This window comes from Entelurus aequoreus, linkage group LG17, assembly GCF_033978785.1.
Source record: "Entelurus aequoreus isolate RoL-2023_Sb linkage group LG17, RoL_Eaeq_v1.1, whole genome shotgun sequence".
Taxonomy (NCBI): Eukaryota; Metazoa; Chordata; class Actinopteri; order Syngnathiformes; family Syngnathidae; genus Entelurus; species Entelurus aequoreus.
The window spans coordinates 45,662,458-45,681,368 of record NC_084747.1 but is presented as its reverse complement, the minus strand read 5'-3'; the positions used below and the strand labels follow the sequence as shown (position 1 = coordinate 45,681,368).

The following is an 18,911-nucleotide window of genomic DNA, read 5'->3' as shown; positions in this document are numbered from 1 at the left end:
ATTCACACAGAGGTCCCAAATAGCCACAATCGAGTACGACCACATTATTTATCTACCTTTGCCTTTTACACAGAGCCCAGGTTAATTCTGACACTGTGTGTGTTCACACTGAAATCAGATAATGAGATGACAGTTGCAACAACAATTGCTTTCAAACAACACTGTGAGAGAAGTGAGTTTTTGGCATTGCATAATACCCTTGCACACAAGCAGTGTTCAGTTCTAACACTACCTTCTCTGGTGGAAAATACCCAGGTCGACACTTAAGTCTCCTGTTACACAGGCATCAAGCTTTAATACTACCTTTGTTGCCTACTAATAGACGGGTTCTTGTTCTGGTTCTTCTTTCACACAGAGGTCCCAAATAGCCACATTCGAATAGTAACAGATTGTTTATCCACTTTTGCTTTTTACACAGACCCTGTGTGCATCCTCACACTGAAATCAGATAATTTTATGACAGTCACAACAACAATTGCTTTCAAACAACACTGAGAGAGAAGTGAGTTTTCGGCATTGCATAATACCCTTGCACACAGGCAGTGTTCAGTTCTAACACTACCTTCTCCGGTACGAAAATACCCGGGTCGACTCTTAAGTCTCCTGTTACACAGGCATTAAGCTTTAATACTACCTTTGTGGGCGAAAAATAGCAGAGTAGACTTCTTGTTCTTCATTCACACAGAGGTCCCAAATAGCCACAATCGAGTATGAACAGATTATTTATCTACCTTTGCCTTATACACAGAGCCCAGGGTCATTCTGAAACTGTGCGTGTTCACACTGAAATCAAATAACGATATGACAGTCGCAACAACAATTGCTTTCAAACAACACTGTGAGAGAAGTGAGTGTTGGGTATAGCAGAATACCCTTGCACACAGGCTGTGTATATGTTTAACACTACCTTCTCCGGTGGAAAATAGCCGGGTTGATTTCTAAGTATCCTTTTACACAGGAATCCCGCAAAGAAGAAGTGTCAAAAACGTAGTAGAACCTTTGCTTGTGCCTTTGATGCAAAACACAGCAAAAACTTATGTTGCCTCTCTTTCACACAGCCACACAGTGTCCCTTAATCAGATGGATAATGTGGGCGTCAGGCGGCTGTAAATGTTTTTTTTTTAAAGAATCAGAATCGAGAATCGTTGTTAACCGGAATCGAAACAAGGAGCTGGAATCGGAACCGGAAACGTGTAAATTCAAACAATGCCCAAACCTAATGCCTGTTCGTACAGAACAGTGACATGGAATTAAGCGGGGAAAATCAAATCAAATCAACTTTAGTTATAAAGCACATTTAAAATTTACCACAGGGGTAGCCAAAGTGCTGTACAATGGCAGGTTAAAAGATAATACGAGTACTGAGCAAACACAACACAACAAAAACAAAACACAATAAAAAATAAATAAATAAAATAAATAAAACATAAAAAACAGGTTCACCGCAGGTGTATTATGGGGCGCCATTGCAGGATGGATATCACTCAGTGTTAAAAGCCATGGAATAAAAGTATGTTTTTAAGAGAGATTTACAAACAGGAAGAGAGGAGGCTTGTCTAACACTCAGAGGTAGGTCGTTCCAGAGCTTGGGAGCAGCAGCGGCGAAAGCTCTGTCACCTCTAAGCTAAAAGGTCGATATTAACCTGCAAGTGTCAAGGGTCAACGGGGAAAGTTGTGGCCAGTGTCAGTGTGTCTCAGAGCACCCTTTTGATACCAGAATACAGCAACAGCGAAAGGAGAGTGCCAAAAAAAAAGCAGTATCCTTTTTTGCGACGTTTCCAAATGGGAACACAAACATGTGGTACTCAAGTGTACTGGGTGGAATAATAAGTTGGGATTTGGCCTCTTTGACCCTCCACAGGCCACGCTACTCTCCTTTTCTACCAGCTGCTGAGGGGACTCAAGTTCATCCACTCGGCTAACGTGCTGCACCGAGACCTGAAACCTGCCAACATTTTCATCAACACCGACCAACTGCTGCTCAAGATCGGAGACTTCGGCCTAGCCAGGATTGTCGACCCTCACTATTCTCACAAGGTAAAGTTTTAAAGATACAGTAAGGAACAATTGTATCATCGTCATTATGTTTTGTTACAGTTCATTTTTTCCTTGCTGTCTTTCTTATTAAACATTTCTGGGCAGAGTTAGCAGTGGGTGATCACACACACACACACACACACACACACACATGCAAGCACACTCGCACACATCACACAAAGTAAATATAACGTGTAAATGTTTGCCTCAAGTCAACTCCCCCCCCCAAATCTTCCTCGTTTGTTCTCTGACCCCTCTACCTCTGTGTGCACCCAGCTGATCTGCTGTCCTGTGATCTGAGCTGACGCCGATCACCTTTCACAAGGACTTTCAGCGCACACACACACACACACACACATACACTTGTATTTGTTACTTTCTTGAGACCTCCGAATAATGCCTACCTCTTTAGGACCACCCTTTCTAGATATCTAAAGATTTGTATTTACAACATTAATAATATATACATACTATGCAAACGTAAAAAAAGTTGTTGTGCAAAATGAGTTGGAATTTCACAAGAAAAAGGTCACAATTTCACAAGAAAAACGTATTGTATTATTATAAGTATTATAATAAAAGTCGTCATTTTACTCAACGCTAGAGATGTCCGATAATATCGGTCTGCCGATATTATTGGCCGATAACAGCTTTAAAATGTAATATCGGAAATTATCGGTATCGGTTTTTTTTATTATCGGTATCGTTTATTTATTATTTTTTATCAAATCAACATAAAAAACACAAGATACACTTACAATTAGTACACTCATTCACACAAAAGGGTTGTTTCTTTCTGTTATTGATATTCTGGTTCCTACATTATTTATCAATATATATCAATACAGTCCGCAAGGGATACAGTCCGTAAGCACACATGATTGTGCGTGCTGCTGGTCCACTAATAGTACTAACCTATAACAGTTAATTTTACTAATTTTCATTAATTACTAGTTTCTATGTAACTGTTTTTATATTGTTTTACTTTCTTTTTTATTCAAGAAAATGTTTTTTATTTATTTATTTATTTATCTTATTTTATTTTATTATTATTTTAAAAAGGACCTTATCTTCACCATACCTGGTTGTCCAAATTAGGCATAATAATGTGTTAATTCCACGACTGTATATATCGGTATCGGTTGATATCGGTATCAATAATTAAAAGTTGGACAATATCAGAATATCGGATATCGGCAAAAAGCCATTATTGGACATCCCTACTCAACGCAACAACATTTTACAAGAAAAACTGAACATTTGTGCAATATTATGATAAAAGTTGGAATTGTTCTCAATAACAGTCGCAATTTTACAAGAAAAGCTTAAAATGTTGGCAAGGTCACAATTTCACAAGAAAAACGTATTATATTATTATAAGTATTATAATAAAAGTCGTCATTTTACTCAACGCAAGTCAAAATTTTACAAGAAAAACTGAACATTTGTGCAATATTATGATAAAAGTTGAAACTGTTCTCAATAACAGTCGCAATTTTACAAGAAAAGCTTAAAATGTTGGCAAGGTCACAATTTCACAAGAAAAAGGTATTATATTATTATAAGTATTATAAAAAAGGCGTCATTTTACTCAACGCAAGTCAAAATTTTACAAGACAAACTGAACATTTGTGCAATATTATGATAAAAGTTGTAATTGTACTCATGAGATCGGTAGGTTGGAGTTCAAATCCCAGCCGAGTCATACCAAAGACTATAAAAATGGGACCCATAACCTCCCTGCTTGGCACTCAGCAACAAAGGGTTGGAGTTGGGGGTTAAATCACCAAAATGATTCCCGGGCGCGGCGCCGCTGCTGCCCACTGCTCCCCAAGGGGATGGGACAAATGCAGAGGACAAATTTCACCACATCTAGTGTGTGTGTGACAATCATTGGTACTTTAATCTTAATCTTAATAACAGTCGCAATTTTACAAGAAAAGCTTAAAATGTTGGCAATTTTATGAAAAAAGTCATGATTTTACTCAACAAAAGTCCCAATTTTATAAGAAAACCTTAAAAATGTTGGCAATATTTTAATAGTAATCGGAATTTTACTCTGCAAAATTATGACAAAAGTCAAAATTTTACTCAAAAAATGTCACAATTTTACAAGAACAACAACAAAGAGAGTTGGCAATATTGTGATAAAAGTCAAAATTTGATATGACAAATGTCACCATTTTGCATTAAAAAAAAATAATTTTACATAAAAAAGTAAGAATTTTACGAGAAAATATTGCAATATCACAGAAACAAAATTGTATAAGAAAAAAGTCGACACGTGAGAAAAAGACTGCTTTTAGTTCATTTTTAAAATGTTTTATTTTTTGTTTGTAAATGTTTTTTAATCTTTATTTACTTTAAGTTATTACAGTATGTCTCTATAAATACATTTTGGCCAAAGGGAGTGCATTTCAATTTCTTACATGCACTTGTTATTACTATGTTGGCCAGAGGGGGAGCACTTCAAATTTTTACACACACTTGTTATTTCATATGTTGACCAGAGGGGGAGCACTTTTAAAACTGACACACAGTCAATTGGAAAAATCCCTCCTTTTTGGGACCACCCTAATTTTGATAGATTTCACCACTAGGGGTGCAAATGAGACATTCTCTATCAGATGCAATGGTTTTCCGTATTGGGACCATGATTTCGGTCCTAACTTGTTCACCGGTGCTCATATGGAAGGTACTTTTCCTTGTTGATGTCTCAAGAAGGGTAGAATTACAAGAACACACACACACACACACACACACACACACACACACACACACACACACACACACACACACACACACACACACACACACACACACACACACACACACACACACGCACACACGCACGCTGCTCGACTTGTGTTACAGTATTGCAGGGGGATTGCTGACATGAAGCAGCCTATTAAACAGATAACAGATATCTGCACACCTGATAATGTGCCAAGTTTAGGCCAGAGACAAGTATAAACAGTATAATTACTAAAAGTGCTAAAAAAAAATCAATTCACATCCAAATCGCAATTTTTATCTATTCTGATTCTAAATTATTCCTCATTTTCGAAAATCCATTAAAAAATATATATATTTTTTTTAAGAATCATTTAAAAAAAAGACGTTTAAGCTATCTCCATGATTATTAGCTGCGCGTATATGGCATTCATCAGCAAACAAAAGGAGGTTTTGTAGCCTGTAACCTGTTTTGCAAAGGTTTAGTTATAAATATTATACCAAAAAAATATATTGCCAGAATCTGTTTGAATCGAGAACCATATTGAATCGACAATCAATTCTGAAGCGAATCGTCTCCCCCAGAATCGGAATTAGATCGAATCGTGAGTAGCCTAAAGATTCACACCTTTAATAATTACTGATTTCATTGGATTTGATTTCATATATTACAAATTTACAGGACCCATAGCGCCCAGATGACCAAAATTTCACTAACAAGTTCTTTTCATGTATTTTTGATCATAAAAATGAATCTGGCAGTCATTTCCCATAATATCAATTTGTTTTTGATTATTCGCTAGATAACAAATTTTCCGCCACCAGAATCGATATGCCGCCCCTCTTAGTGTGACGTCATCTACAGAACTGGAGCCCATGTTCTCGCATAGAGATTGTGAATGAAGGCATGTAAAACTAGTGTTTTGATCACTTAATTACATGTTTTTGTCGCCTTAGTCCATGATTACTTCAAAATGAATATGGTCGCAGTTTTTTTCATAGTTTGGCCGGGTGCGACTTATACTCAGGATCGACTTATTTGTGAAATTATTAACACATTACCGTAAAATATCAAATAATATTATTTAGCTCATTCACGTAAGAGACTAGACGTAAAAGATTTCATGGGATTTAGCGATTAGGAGTGACAGATTGTTTGGTAAACGTATAGCATGTTCTATATGTTATAGTTATTTGAATGACTCTTTCCATAATATGTTACGTTAACATACCAGGCACGTTCTCAGTTGGTTATTTATGCGTCATATAACGCAGTGTTTTTCAACCACTGTGCCGCGGCACACTAGTGTACCGTGATATATTGTTTGGTGTGCCGTGGGAGATTATGTAATTTCACCTAATTGGGCTAAAAATATTTTTTGCAAACCAGTAATTATAATCCGCAAATGTGCCGTTGTTGAGCGTCTATGCTGTCTAGAGCTCGGCAGAGTAATCATGTAATCCTCTTCCATATCATCATCATCAATGTGCCGCCGTAGCCGAGAGACCTAGCACAACCCTCCGCCAGCAGTCGGGGTCACCCATGGCAGAGCCCAGCTCTAAAACAAGGATCCCAGTGTCCCGTGCGATTAGGTGAGGCAACCCCTGGTAGATTGTTTCCAAAGAAGGAGCTGTGATATCAGCTCCCTCTTGGCACAGAAGCGGTGACCAGCAAACTGTGCGCGACGTAGGCTCAGACGGGTGCTTGCTCGATGTCGGTTGCCGTATATTTGGTCCAAGGTGGGACGGGACTGCCACGACAAGCTTTGAACCCTTCGAAGCAGGTTGGTATAGCAACCGTCAAGGCGTTTGTGAAGGCGCGCATTGAGGGTCCAGGCCTCGGAGCCGTAGATGAGGATGGGTTCGATGGTAGACATGAAGAGGTCTAGCTTGAGTGAATTGGGCATGTTGGAGTGCCATATGCTGTTAATTTTATTTTCTTCCATATCAGTAGGTGGCAGCAGGTAGCTAATTGCTTTGTAAATGTCGGGAACGACGACAACGGTTTGCAAGTCAAAAGGTATCTAACGCTTAAACCAAAAATAAAAAAAAGGCGAGTGCTACTAAGAAAAGGCATTGAAGCTGAGGGGTGGCTGTGCAAAACGAAGCTAAAACTGAACTGGCTGCAAAGTAAACAAAAACAGAATGCTGGACGACAGCAAAGACTTACAGCGTGTGGAGCAGACGGCGTCCACAAAGTACATCCGTACATGCCATGACAATCGACACCAAAATAGGAGCGCAAGACAAGAACTAAAACACCACACACAGGAAAACACCAAAAAACTCAAAATAAGTCACGGCGTGATTTGACAGGTCGTGACAGTACACCTACATTGAGACAAAAGCTATAGTGATGCATGGTTGGTTATGGTTTGAATTCATATCCAACAATTGCGAGAACAACTTTTTACTGTCAATATCGGCTGGGTTAATTTTTTTAAATGTTTTCTGCTGGTGGTGTGCCTCGGGATTTTTTCAATTAAAAAATGTGCCTTGGCTCAGAAAAGGTTGAAAAACACTCATATAACGTGCACTTATTCAGCCTGTTGTTCAATATTCTTTATTTATTTTAAATTGCCTTTCAAATGTCTATTCTTGGTGTTGGGTTTTATCAAATACATTTCACCAAAAAATGCGACTTATACTCCAGTGCGACTTATATATGTTTTTTTCCTTCTTTATTATGCATTTTCGGCCGGTGCGACTTTTACGCCGAAAAATACGGTACATTACAACCGAAAAAATAAATACAAAATAATCTGGAAATATTATGTGTTTGCTCTGATTTAAATTCCGAGTCTGAGATTTTTCTCCCAATAATTAGGCTAAAGAAAGCTATATTTAGCCCCCAATTGCCATACTGACTGGGCCCTGGCTGTGGGCGGTGCAACTACTGATCACTGTGCTCTCAAGCGTCTTAAGGAAAACATCAGTAGAAGAGGACGAAAAATAGAATATTAGTGGCTAACCTACTTTTTCTCTCGTTTTTGAGCACCTAATCTGTTCTTTTTTCTGTTTTTTCCTCAGGTTTCAACTCAGTCTTTCTCCCCTTGAAAGTGCTCCTGATTTTCAGGGTCATATTTGGCTTGAATCTTTTCCATTTTTTTCTGGATGAGTAACCAAGCAGAATATCTCGTCTTTCCCCAGGGCTATCTGTCCGAAGGTCTGGTCACTAAGTGGTACTGTTCTCCTCGCCTGCTGCTGTCCCCCAACAACTACACAAAGGCTATAGACATGTGGGCCGCAGGTTGCATCCTGTCAGAAATGCTGACTGGACGCATGCTCTTTGCAGGTAACAGCGATACATGTTATATGTGCTGCATGTGTCATGTTAAGTGGCTACAGTACGACAATAAAGTGACAATAGTACAAAACCCAAAACCAGTGAAGTTGGCATGTTGTGTAATTCGTAAATAAAAACAAAACACAATGATTTGCAAATCCTTTTCAACCTACCGGATAGACTGCAAAGACAAGATATTTAATGTTCGAACTGAGAAACTTGGTTGTTTTTTTTGCAAATAATCATTAACTTAGAATTTAATGGCAGCAACACATTGCAAAAAAGTTGGAACAGGGGCATTTTTACCACTGTGTTACATGGCCTTTCCTTTTATCAACACTCAGTAAACGTTTGGGAACTAAGGAGGCCAATTTTTGAAGCTTTTCAGGTGGAATTATTTCCCATTCTTGCTTGATGTACAGCTTAATTTGTCCAGGGTCTCTGTTGTGGTATTTTACGCTTCATATTGCGCCACACATTTTCAATGGGAGACAGGTCTGGACTACAGGCAGGCCAGTCTAGTACCCGCACTCTTTTACTATGAAGCCACGCTATTGTAACACGTGGCTTGGCATTGTCTTGCTGAAATAAGCAGGGGCGTCCATGATAATGTTGTTTGGATGGCAACATATGTTGCTCCAAAACCTGTATGTACCTTTCAGCATTAATGATGCCTTCACAGATGTGTAAGTTACCCATGTTTTGGGCACTAATACACCACCATACCATCACAGATGCTGGCTTTTGAACTTTGCGCCTATAACAATCCTGATGGTTCTTTTCCTCTTTGGTCCGGAGGACACGACGTCCACAGTTTCCAAAAACAATTTGAAATGTGGACTCGTCAGACCACAGAACACTTTTCCACTTTGCATCAGTCCATCTTCGATTAGCTCGGGCCCAGGGAAGCCGGCAGCGTTTCTGGGTGTTGATGAGCATTCCTCAACTTTCTCAGTCTTTTTTGCCACTTGTGCCAGCTTTTTTGAAACATGTTGCAGGCATCAAATTCCAAATGAGCTAATATTTGCAAAAAAGAACAAAGTTTTCCAGTTCGAACGTTAAGTATCTTGTTTTTGCAGTCTATTCAATGGCATATAGGTGGAAAAGGATTTGCAAATCATTGTATTCTGTTTTTATTTACGATTTACACAACGTGCCAACTTCACTGGTTTTGGGGTTTGTACAATTTAACTGAGGGGGAGAAGATTTACAGTTATGGGAATAAAGTTGTAATAGACAAAAAGTCAATATGTCACAACAATAAAAGGGTAGTATCATACGTAAACTTTTAGGATGTAATTGTAATGTTAAGAAAAAAGTAGTAATTGTGACATACACATATATAAAGAAAAAAGTCATACTGTTAGAAGACAAAAAGTCGACAAAAGTTGTAATATTACTTCAACTAAACCAAAAGGCATTGTGAAATGTTACCAGAAAAAAGTCTGAATGTTACGAGAAAAAAGTTACTCATACTGCATGTTACAAGTTATAAGGTACGAGTTGTAATGAAACCGCGATGAAGTTATAATACTAAAACAAAAAGGCATGTTGAAATGTTACGGGGGTGGAGGGAAATTCAGTGTTATTAACTAAAAAGTCTGAATGTTACAAATATAAATTTGTAACGTGACAAAGATAATCTACAAGAAATACTGTTACAAGCGAAAAGTCATATGGTACGACAGAAGTTGTGTGTGTGTGTGTGTGTGTGTGTGTGTGTGTGTGTGTGTGCGTGTGTGTGTGTGTGTGTGTGTGTGTGTGTGTGTGTGTGTGTGTGTGTGTGTGTGTGTGTGTGTGTGTGTTGGGTTTTATTTTAATGAAATGTTTTACTGAATAATAATAATTTTGTAATATTATGAAAATAAATAAGCAACAATGCTTATTTAACTTTAATAATGCAAGAATGAAGTCATAATTACAGAAAAAAGCTGCCCAAAGTCATAATATTACAATAATACATTTGTAATGTTACGAAATAAAAGTTGCAATAATACGAGGATAAAATTGTAATATTACACAAATTAAGTCTGCAAGGCTATTAATAAAGTTGCAAGAATGTGAGTGTGAATGTTGTCTGTCTGTGTTGGCCCTGTGATGAGGCGGCGACTTGTACACTGCCTTCCGCTCGAACGCAGCTGGGATAGGCTCCAGCCACCTCGCGACCACGAAAGGGACAAGCGGTAGAAAATGGATGGCTGGATGTAACAAGAATACATTTGCAATGTTGCGAGAATAAACACGGTGATTTTTTATAATACAGGAAATATAACAAGAAAAAAAGATGTAATATTTTGAGGTAAAAGTTGCAGTGTTATTGGAATAAAATTGTAATGTTACGACAATACATCTGGAAATTTGACAATAATAAAGCCGTAATATTACATGGTAATAAATACAAATATAAAGAAAAAATAAAGAAGTAATGGGTGGAAAGTTACATCATTACAAGAAAAACTAAGTTGTAACGCTATGAGAAGAAAATGGAATGTTAATCAACATTATTATACGAGAAAGAGTAATGTTTGAAAAACTTAATATTTAAAGAAAAAAGAAGAAAAAAGTTGTAACCCAGCAGTCACAAGACATTAAAACAACGTTGAGAACCTGTTGAATTAGGTCCTGAATAGAGATGTCCGATATTATCGGCCGATAAATGCTTTAAAATGTGATATCGGAAATGATCGGTTTCAAAAAGTAAAATTTATGACTTTTTAAAACGCCACTGTGTACACGGACGTAGGGAGAAGTACAGAGCGCTGATAAACCTTAAAGGCACTGCCTTTGCATGCCGGCCCAATCACATAATATCTACGGCTTTTCACACACACAAGTGAATGCAAGCATACTTGGTCAACAGCCATACAGGTCACACTGAGGGTAGACGTATAAACAACTTTAACACTGTTACTAATATGCGCCACACTGTGAACCCACACCAAACAAGAATGACAAACACATTTCGGGAGAACATCCGCACCGTAACACAACATAAACACAACAGAACAAATACCCAGAACCCCTTGCAGCACTAACTCTTCCGGGACGCTACAATATACACCCCCGCCACCCCCTACCCCCCCCCACCTCAACCCCGCCCACCTCAACCTCCTCATGCTCTCTCAGGGAGAGCATGTCCCAAATTCCAAGCTGCTGTTTTGAGGCATGTTAAAAAAAATAATGCACTTTGTGACTTCAATAATAAAAATGGCAGTGCCATGTTGGCATTTTTTTCCATAACTTGAGTTGATTTATTTTGAAAAACCTTGTTACATTGTTTAATGCATCCAGCGGGGCATCCCAACAAAATTAGGCATAATAATGTGTTAATTCCACGACAGTATATATCGGTATCTGTTGATATCGGAATCGGTAATTAAGAGTTTGACAATATCGGATATCGGCAAAAAAGCCATTATCGGACATCTCTAGTACTGACATAAAGCAACTTAACCCTAACGTAGGGACAAATGCTTTTTGACTACGTTTATTCAATGTCAAAAAATGGATTCGAATTCAAATCGCGATTCTCACGTTGTGCGATTCAGAATCGATTCTCTTTTTTTTTAAATCGATTTTTATTTAATTTTTTGTAAATGTATTTATTTATTTATTTATTTATTTTTTATTTAATCAATCCAACAAAACAATACACAGCAATACCATAACAATGCAATCCAATTCCAAAACCAAACCCGACCCAGAAACACTCAGAACTGCAATAAACAGAGCAATTGAGAGGAGACACAAACACGTCACAGAACAAACCAAAAGTAGTGAAACAAAAATGAATATTATCAACAACAGTATCAATATTAGTTACAATTTCAACATAGCAGTGATTAAAAATCCCTCATTGACATTATCATTAGACATTTATAAAAAATACAATAAAAATGAACAATAGTGTCACAGTGGCTTACACTTGCATTGCATCTCATAAGCTTGACAACACACTGTGTCCAATATTTTCACAAATATAAAATAAGTCATATTTTTGGTTCATTTAATAGTTAAAACAAATTTACAATATTGCAATCAGTTGATAAAACATTGTCCTTTACAATTATAAAAGCTTTTTACAAAAATCTACTACTCTGCTTGCATGTCAGCAGACTGGGGTAAATCCTGCTGAAATCCTATGTATTGAATGAATAGAGAATGGTTTTGAATCGGGAAAAAAACGTTTTTGAATCGAGAATCGTGTTGAATTGAAAAATAATCGATTTTGAATCGAATCGTGACCCCAAGAATCGATATTGAATCGAATCGTGGGACACCCAAAGATTTACAGCCCTAATGGATATGTACATATAGTCAACATTGAACCAATGTCTTGTGCCTGCTGGGAATTTATTAGTCAGTGTTACAAGAATACATTGAGGGAAACTGTGCAGTTATATCAACAAAAAACACAATTGAATTAACTTCAAGAATTAAACATACAACATACTTGTGATTTTTGTACCTACCTATTGGTAATGTAATACATTTTGCATCATATTAAATAAGGTGACATCAGAGTTTTGCCCGCTGGCTCTACTCCTCAAAGACAGTGGATGTTCTCCTGCAGTCTAAGTGATTGCCTGAGCAGAATACCAAATGATTGTAGACAAAGTCTGGCTGTGGCAACTGCATTTTCTTCCTTCTCTAGAAGCTTATTTGACCTCTTCCTGAACAGATTACACCATGGAAGACATTGCCACACATCCATCCCTGCAAGTGTTTCATTTACACTCCAGCACAGAGCAGCTGAACAATCATTTTGTTATTATTTACCAGAGGGAACACAATGTGCATTAGATACAGCACACTTGCGGTGTTACAGTATGCTGAGTGTGTGTTTTGCTATAGCTCCATCTGCTGGTGTGTTGGTTTTACTGTTTTGAATTGTATGCATCGTTTGTCCTCTTATAGGAGCTCATGAGTTGGAGCAAATGCAGCTAATCCTTGACACGGTGCCAGTGATCAGAGACGAGGACAGGCAGGACCTGCTCCAGGTGACTATGATAATGATGATCATTACAGCACGTTAAGTCGTACTTTTCAGTTGTGTCCTCCTGTTTTCATGTGCAGGTGATGCCTTCGTGTATTAATCGTGGGTGGAAGGTCAAGAAGCCCATCTCTCAGCTGGTACCTGAGGTGGATGCTGAAGGTGTGTAGGAGTTCAAACCAATCAGATCATTGGTCCCGCCCACTGCCTTGTAGTCGAGTGGCTGTCACAGCGCAAATTTGCTTGAAATACAAGGTCAAAAGTAAATAATAAATGTAAGGAATGATATCAAAATCAAAATTTAAAAATATAAATAAATAAATATTATTATAGCTAAATAAATATATACATTAAACAAGGCATGAAATGAATATATTGTTTATCAAATAAATAATACATTAAAACAGCATAATTGTTTAAGATAAGAGTCCACAATTTAATTATTTAATGGATTGTTGAATCTTATTCAAGGATTTTGAATCTTTATAATATTTAAATATAAGATTTTTTAAATTAATGAATTATTTTTTTTACATAAATTACACACATTTACATGACATACTTAGTTAATTAGTAACTGGATAATTTAATCAACTATTTATATTTATTAGTTTTTATTTTATTAATTTATCAAATTATATTTAATTTATCCGATTGATTGAAAGCCCTGAGAATTCTTAATTTGATTAATTAATTCTTCTTTTAGCTATCTTTTTTCATTGGTGTTATATGTGTGTAATTCTGACGCGAACAAACAAAAAAATCATGATTGTAACTAGGGCTGCAACTAACAACTAATTTGATAATCGATTAATCTGTCGATTATTACTTCGATTAATCGATTAATAATCGGATAAAAGAGACAAACTACATTTCTATCCTTTGCAGTATTTTATTGGGAAAAAACAGCATCCTGGCACCATACTTATTTTGATTATTGTTTCTCAGCTGTTTGTAAATGTTGCAGTTTATAAATAAAGGTTTATAAAAAAAAAATTTTTTAAAGTAGCCTCTGCGCATGCGCATAGCATAGATCCAACGAATCGATGACTAAATTAATCGCCAACTATTTTTATAATCGATGTTAATCGATTAGTTGTTGCAGCCCTAATTGTAACCATTGTTTGATAATGAGATTTTTTTATTCAATTCATTCTTAATTTGATTAATTAATTCTTAGTTGATTTGTCAATTTTATTGGCTTATTCTCTGTATTCTGGCACACACACACACACACAAAAACATAATTGTTACCATTGTTTGATAATGAGATGTATTTATTTAATTTTATTTAATTAAATTTTAATTTAGTTATTAATTCTTATTGTATTTATTAATTTTATCGGCTTTACATGTATGTATATTCTGACACATACAAATAAATCATAATTGTTACCATTGTTTGATAATGAGATGTATTTATTACATTTTTGTTTAAATCATTATTAATTTATTAAATTATTTCTTATTTTATTGATATATTTTATTGGATTGAGTAAACAAACACTTTTTTTTTAGATTTTTCTAGACTTTTTGTGTTCAATAATGGTACCTTATGGTGAAGTTATGATGTTTTGCTTTATTTTGGTCCTCATTTGTAGCATGATGCCATACCTAAAAACATAGGGCTGGTGTTTGTCCCCCTGTCCTCCCAGCTGTAGACTTCCTGGAGCAAATCCTGACCTTTAACCCCATGGATCGCCTTACGGCTGAGGCGGCACTGTCCCAACCGTTTCTGCGTCTGTATTCCTGTCCAGATGACGAGCCCACCTCGTTGCACCCCTTCCACATCGAGGATGAGCTGGAGGACTGCCTCATCATGGAGCAAGGCCTCAGCAACAGCCTCAGTCGGACCTCCAGCATCCACTGGGACTGGTACCGTAAACAACTGTATCCCATAATAACAACGCAAACCATTCGTGTTCCATTCTGTCATCCAACAGCTTATCAGCGGATGTGTACTGGCGGCAGTCCGATGGGAGGTGTCACTGCATGCCTTCTGGTCACATGACCTCTGATGTGGAAGACACCACAGAAGAAGATGAGGTCCAGAGGGACCCAAGAGCCAGCAGCGTCTCACTTTCAGAGGAGGCCCAGGTAGGGATGGGCCTTGACATTTTTGACATGCATATGCATATGTTGTTCCATAAGCTGCTTGCAACATTAGGGTTACTACCAACAAAATATTGATATTTTTGGTGCAATATTCTCTAGAAAAGAGAATAAATGAATCTGCGGTATATTTTGATTCATTAGGGAACAAGGAAACTAAATAGCGATCAGGGAGGAATGCGTATTATAAAAGTATTAAAATACATTAAAAATATGTATCTGGAAACTTTCTTTATTGATACTGTTGTCGAACAATTAAAAAAGTTAAATCATGACAAAATTTACATGCATTGGAAAGTTGGCGACCTGTAAGCTTCTGTGTAAAAGTTGCAAACAGCTCCTCTTATAAGGAGATTTTGAAATGTTATGATAAAACACAAACTGGACAGCAGCAAAAAAACTGATTCAATTTTTAAAAATTATATTTATTAACACACACAAATGTACAAAAAAATGGTATTGTTGAGTACTGGTATGGATTCCCAGGTACCAGTATTGGTTCAAATGTTATCGGTACCCATCCCAATCAGTTGGTGCCTATGAAAGTACAGATTTCGGAACGCATCCTTACTACAATGGTTTTAAGTAGGGATGTCCAATAATATTGGACTGCCGATATTATCGGCCGATAAATGCTTTAAAATGTGATATCGGAAATTATCGGTATCGGTTTCAAAATTATCGGTATCGGGTTTTTTTCACACAAGTGAATGCAAGGCATATTTGGTCAACAGCCATACAGGTCACACTGAGGGTAACCGTATAAACAACTTTAACACTGTTACAAATATGTGCCACACTGTGAATCCACACCAAACAAGAATGACAAACACATTTCGGGAGAACATCCGCACCGTAACACAACATAAACACAACAGAACAAATACCCACAACCCCTTGCAGCACTAACTCTTCCGGGATGCTACAACCCCGCCCACCTCAACCTCCTCATGCTCTCTCTGGGAGAGCATGTCCCAAATTCCAAGCTACTGTTTTGAGGCATGTTTTAAAAAAATTATGCACTTTTTTGACTTCAATAATAAGTATGGCAGTGCCATGTTGACATTTTTTTCCATAACTTGAGTTTATTTATTTTGGAAAACCTTGTTACATTGTTTAATGCATCCAGCGGGGCATCACAACAAAATTAGGCATAATAATGTGTTAATTCCACGACTGTATATATCGGTATCGGTTGATATCGGAATCTGTAATTAAGAGTTGGACAATATCGGAATATCGGATATCTGCAAAAAAGCCATTATTGAACATCTCTAGTTTTAAGTGTACCCCATACAAGGTGGTGGAAATACTTCAGTAGTTAAATAAATGGCACCAATGCCATCAATGATTTGTATGTGAGCTTGAAAGAGGTCAGGGTGAACATGGATACAATTTTCAAAAGCCGCCCTATGGTCCTCACTTTAGTCATCCCTGGGTGAGAGCATTTGTGTGTACAGTATGGAAATGAACCATATGTGATGGCTGTTCAAAATGGAGCTAACCCAGTAAAGTGTTTCCCATTTTAAGGTGGACCCACGTAAATATTCCCACAGCAGTTCCGCTGAACGCTTCCTGGAACACTCCCACTCCTCCCTGGACCGCGCATGTGGTCTGGGCTTCGGGGACTTGGACTGCGGCCGTTCGTGCGACTACAAAGTGGGCTCGCCGTCCTATCTGGACCGGATCGCTTGGCGGGAGGGCAAGCCTCAGCACTACTCGGAACCAAGGCTCATTCTGGATCTTTCTCACTGGAAGCGCAACGCCACCAGCAACCCGCCGGTGTCCATCCAGCCCATAGGTGGCAGTGTGGAGGACATGAGGGAAGTTGCGGGAACGGAAACGGGGGATTTGTTTCAGGAGATCTCCCGTTGGGTGGAGAGCACACAGTCTCGTCAGTACTCACCGAGTCCATCTTTGGAGCCACAATCGCCGCCTCTCCCTCTCTCCCCTGCTGACCTCCAGAACCCAGTCTTCCAATACTCAGAGCTCGGACCATGTGACTACGACGAGGACCGACTCAGCCCCTTTCCACCTGTCACTCCTCCATCTCTCCGCTCACTCCTCCCATCCACTCCCACCTCTCCTCCACCTCCTCAGTCGCCTCACAGCGAGTCTCCTGCTTCCTCTCCTCTTTTTCCTCCTTCCCAACCTGAACCTCTCTCCTCCTCCTCGTCCTCCGTGGCTGAATCCCGAGCGTCGCCTCTTGTCAAGCAGAAGGAGCGTCTGTTCGACCTTGATGTGTTTATCTCTCGCGCTTTGAAACTGTGCCGGCAGAATAAGGAGAGAGGAGACGGGAAAGGGCGCAGGGAAGGAGGATGGAGGGAGGAGAGCACAAATGGAAGGGTCGCAAGACCCACTGAGCATAGGACGCCGCCACCACAGACCTAAAGTCCTCTAAGTACACAAAAAGGGTGCTTACATATTGATTCTCAAATAGTTTTAAGGCTAATTGTATAAAACTTACCAACCATAATATGGTTTTAAATTATTCTTTTTTACGATTGCCTTTATACTGCAGATACATATCGGAAATTTGCATAAATGCTCTTTATTCTCAGGAGCAAAAAGGTCCCATTGACTCCCAGTGTACCACATTTATTTGATATTCAGTAGTACCTCAACTTATGAGCTTAATCGGTTCTGTTAACTCAAAACACTTGTGTGACAGACGCTTGCCGTCGTGCGGGTTCCAAGGACCATCAAGGAAGGACATTCTGCGAGCAGGTTTAGACTTCTTTATTTTTTGACAAGAAAGTCTCTTACGGGTTGCTTGTCAGCCTGGCCGTTCGTCTGCTCACCTCTCCTCCGCTCCAGCTTTGCAGCCGTGCGAGTCTTCGTCTCCCTTGCGCTCTGTCTCTTTCGCTCAGCATCAGCTTCCTGTTGGCTCTAGTTTCTCTTTCCGTCTCTCTCCCTGACGTTTACGTCTGCCGCCCTTTTATACGGTGCGAGAGGAAAAATTACATTGTGTCCAGCTGCGCGATCCAAGCACCTTATAATGATTGCGGCGTCTCTACCGGCGCGCCTCGCCTCGCTGCTCGCTCGCCGTCCACGCCTCCTCGCCGCCATCTTGGTGTGCCCTGCCTCGCCGTCGGACTGCCGGCAACGCCTCTCCACAAATTGTATCTCAAATCAACACCATCCATTAAAATGATTTAATATCAATTTTAATTAGTGCTTGGTCCCCACAAAGCAGCACCATTTTAACATGTAACATGACTATTGAAAAGAAAACACCCTTTTAGATCATTAATATTGCGTAAAAACCAAACAATAGAATGTAGTACAAACAACTACAGTAGTTTTATGAAGTCCTGTAATAATAATGCACAGCATTTACCTTAGTATCAGCAGCTTTTACATAGTTTCATGGGTAAATGTCCACTGTATGGATGTTTTTTCAACATCCTTAGCTGGCATTATCGATTCATGCTGCTTCATTATGGTGCAGACTAGCGGTGCTACATTCGTATTGCTTCACAAGCACGTGCCGTCATGTTTTTGATTTTTTTGTTTTTGTTTAATTCGATGAATATCAACCATTTCTTCTCAGCACTGTCTTTTGGGCCGATCTTAAGGTGTTCAATTTAACATTTGCAACGCCAACGAGAGGCGGGGATGCTTGTAACTCAAATTTTTGCTTACAACTTCAAGCATAACGACAGGTGCTTATCTCAAAACACTCTTAAATTGAGGTACCACTGTATTACAATCCGGACACACTAAAATGATTTCCCAGTGAATACACAA

The 18,911-nt window shown here is 38.5% G+C and overlaps 1 protein-coding gene across 2 annotated transcripts in view; it reads left to right on the top strand.

Moving 5' to 3' along the window:
* Positions 1–18,911, top strand: part of mapk4 (mitogen-activated protein kinase 4) — a 33,071-nt gene extending 14,160 nt beyond the window's left edge. Inside the window, exons 3-9 of one of the 2 annotated variants that reach the window (XM_062024270.1) lie at positions 1,862–2,037; positions 7,921–8,065; positions 12,974–13,056; positions 13,133–13,211; positions 14,807–14,924; positions 14,993–15,146; positions 16,692–18,911. In XM_062024270.1, coding sequence (XP_061880254.1) covers positions 1,862–2,037; positions 7,921–8,065; positions 12,974–13,056; positions 13,133–13,211; positions 14,807–14,924; positions 14,993–15,146; positions 16,692–17,552 — 1,616 coding nt within the window. In that variant the 3' untranslated portion in view covers positions 17,553–18,911. Of the gene's footprint in view, positions 1–1,861; positions 2,038–7,920; positions 8,066–12,973; positions 13,057–13,132; positions 13,212–14,704; positions 14,925–14,992; positions 15,147–16,691 lie in introns of both variants that reach the window. The other variant, XM_062024269.1, reaches the window with a different exon arrangement.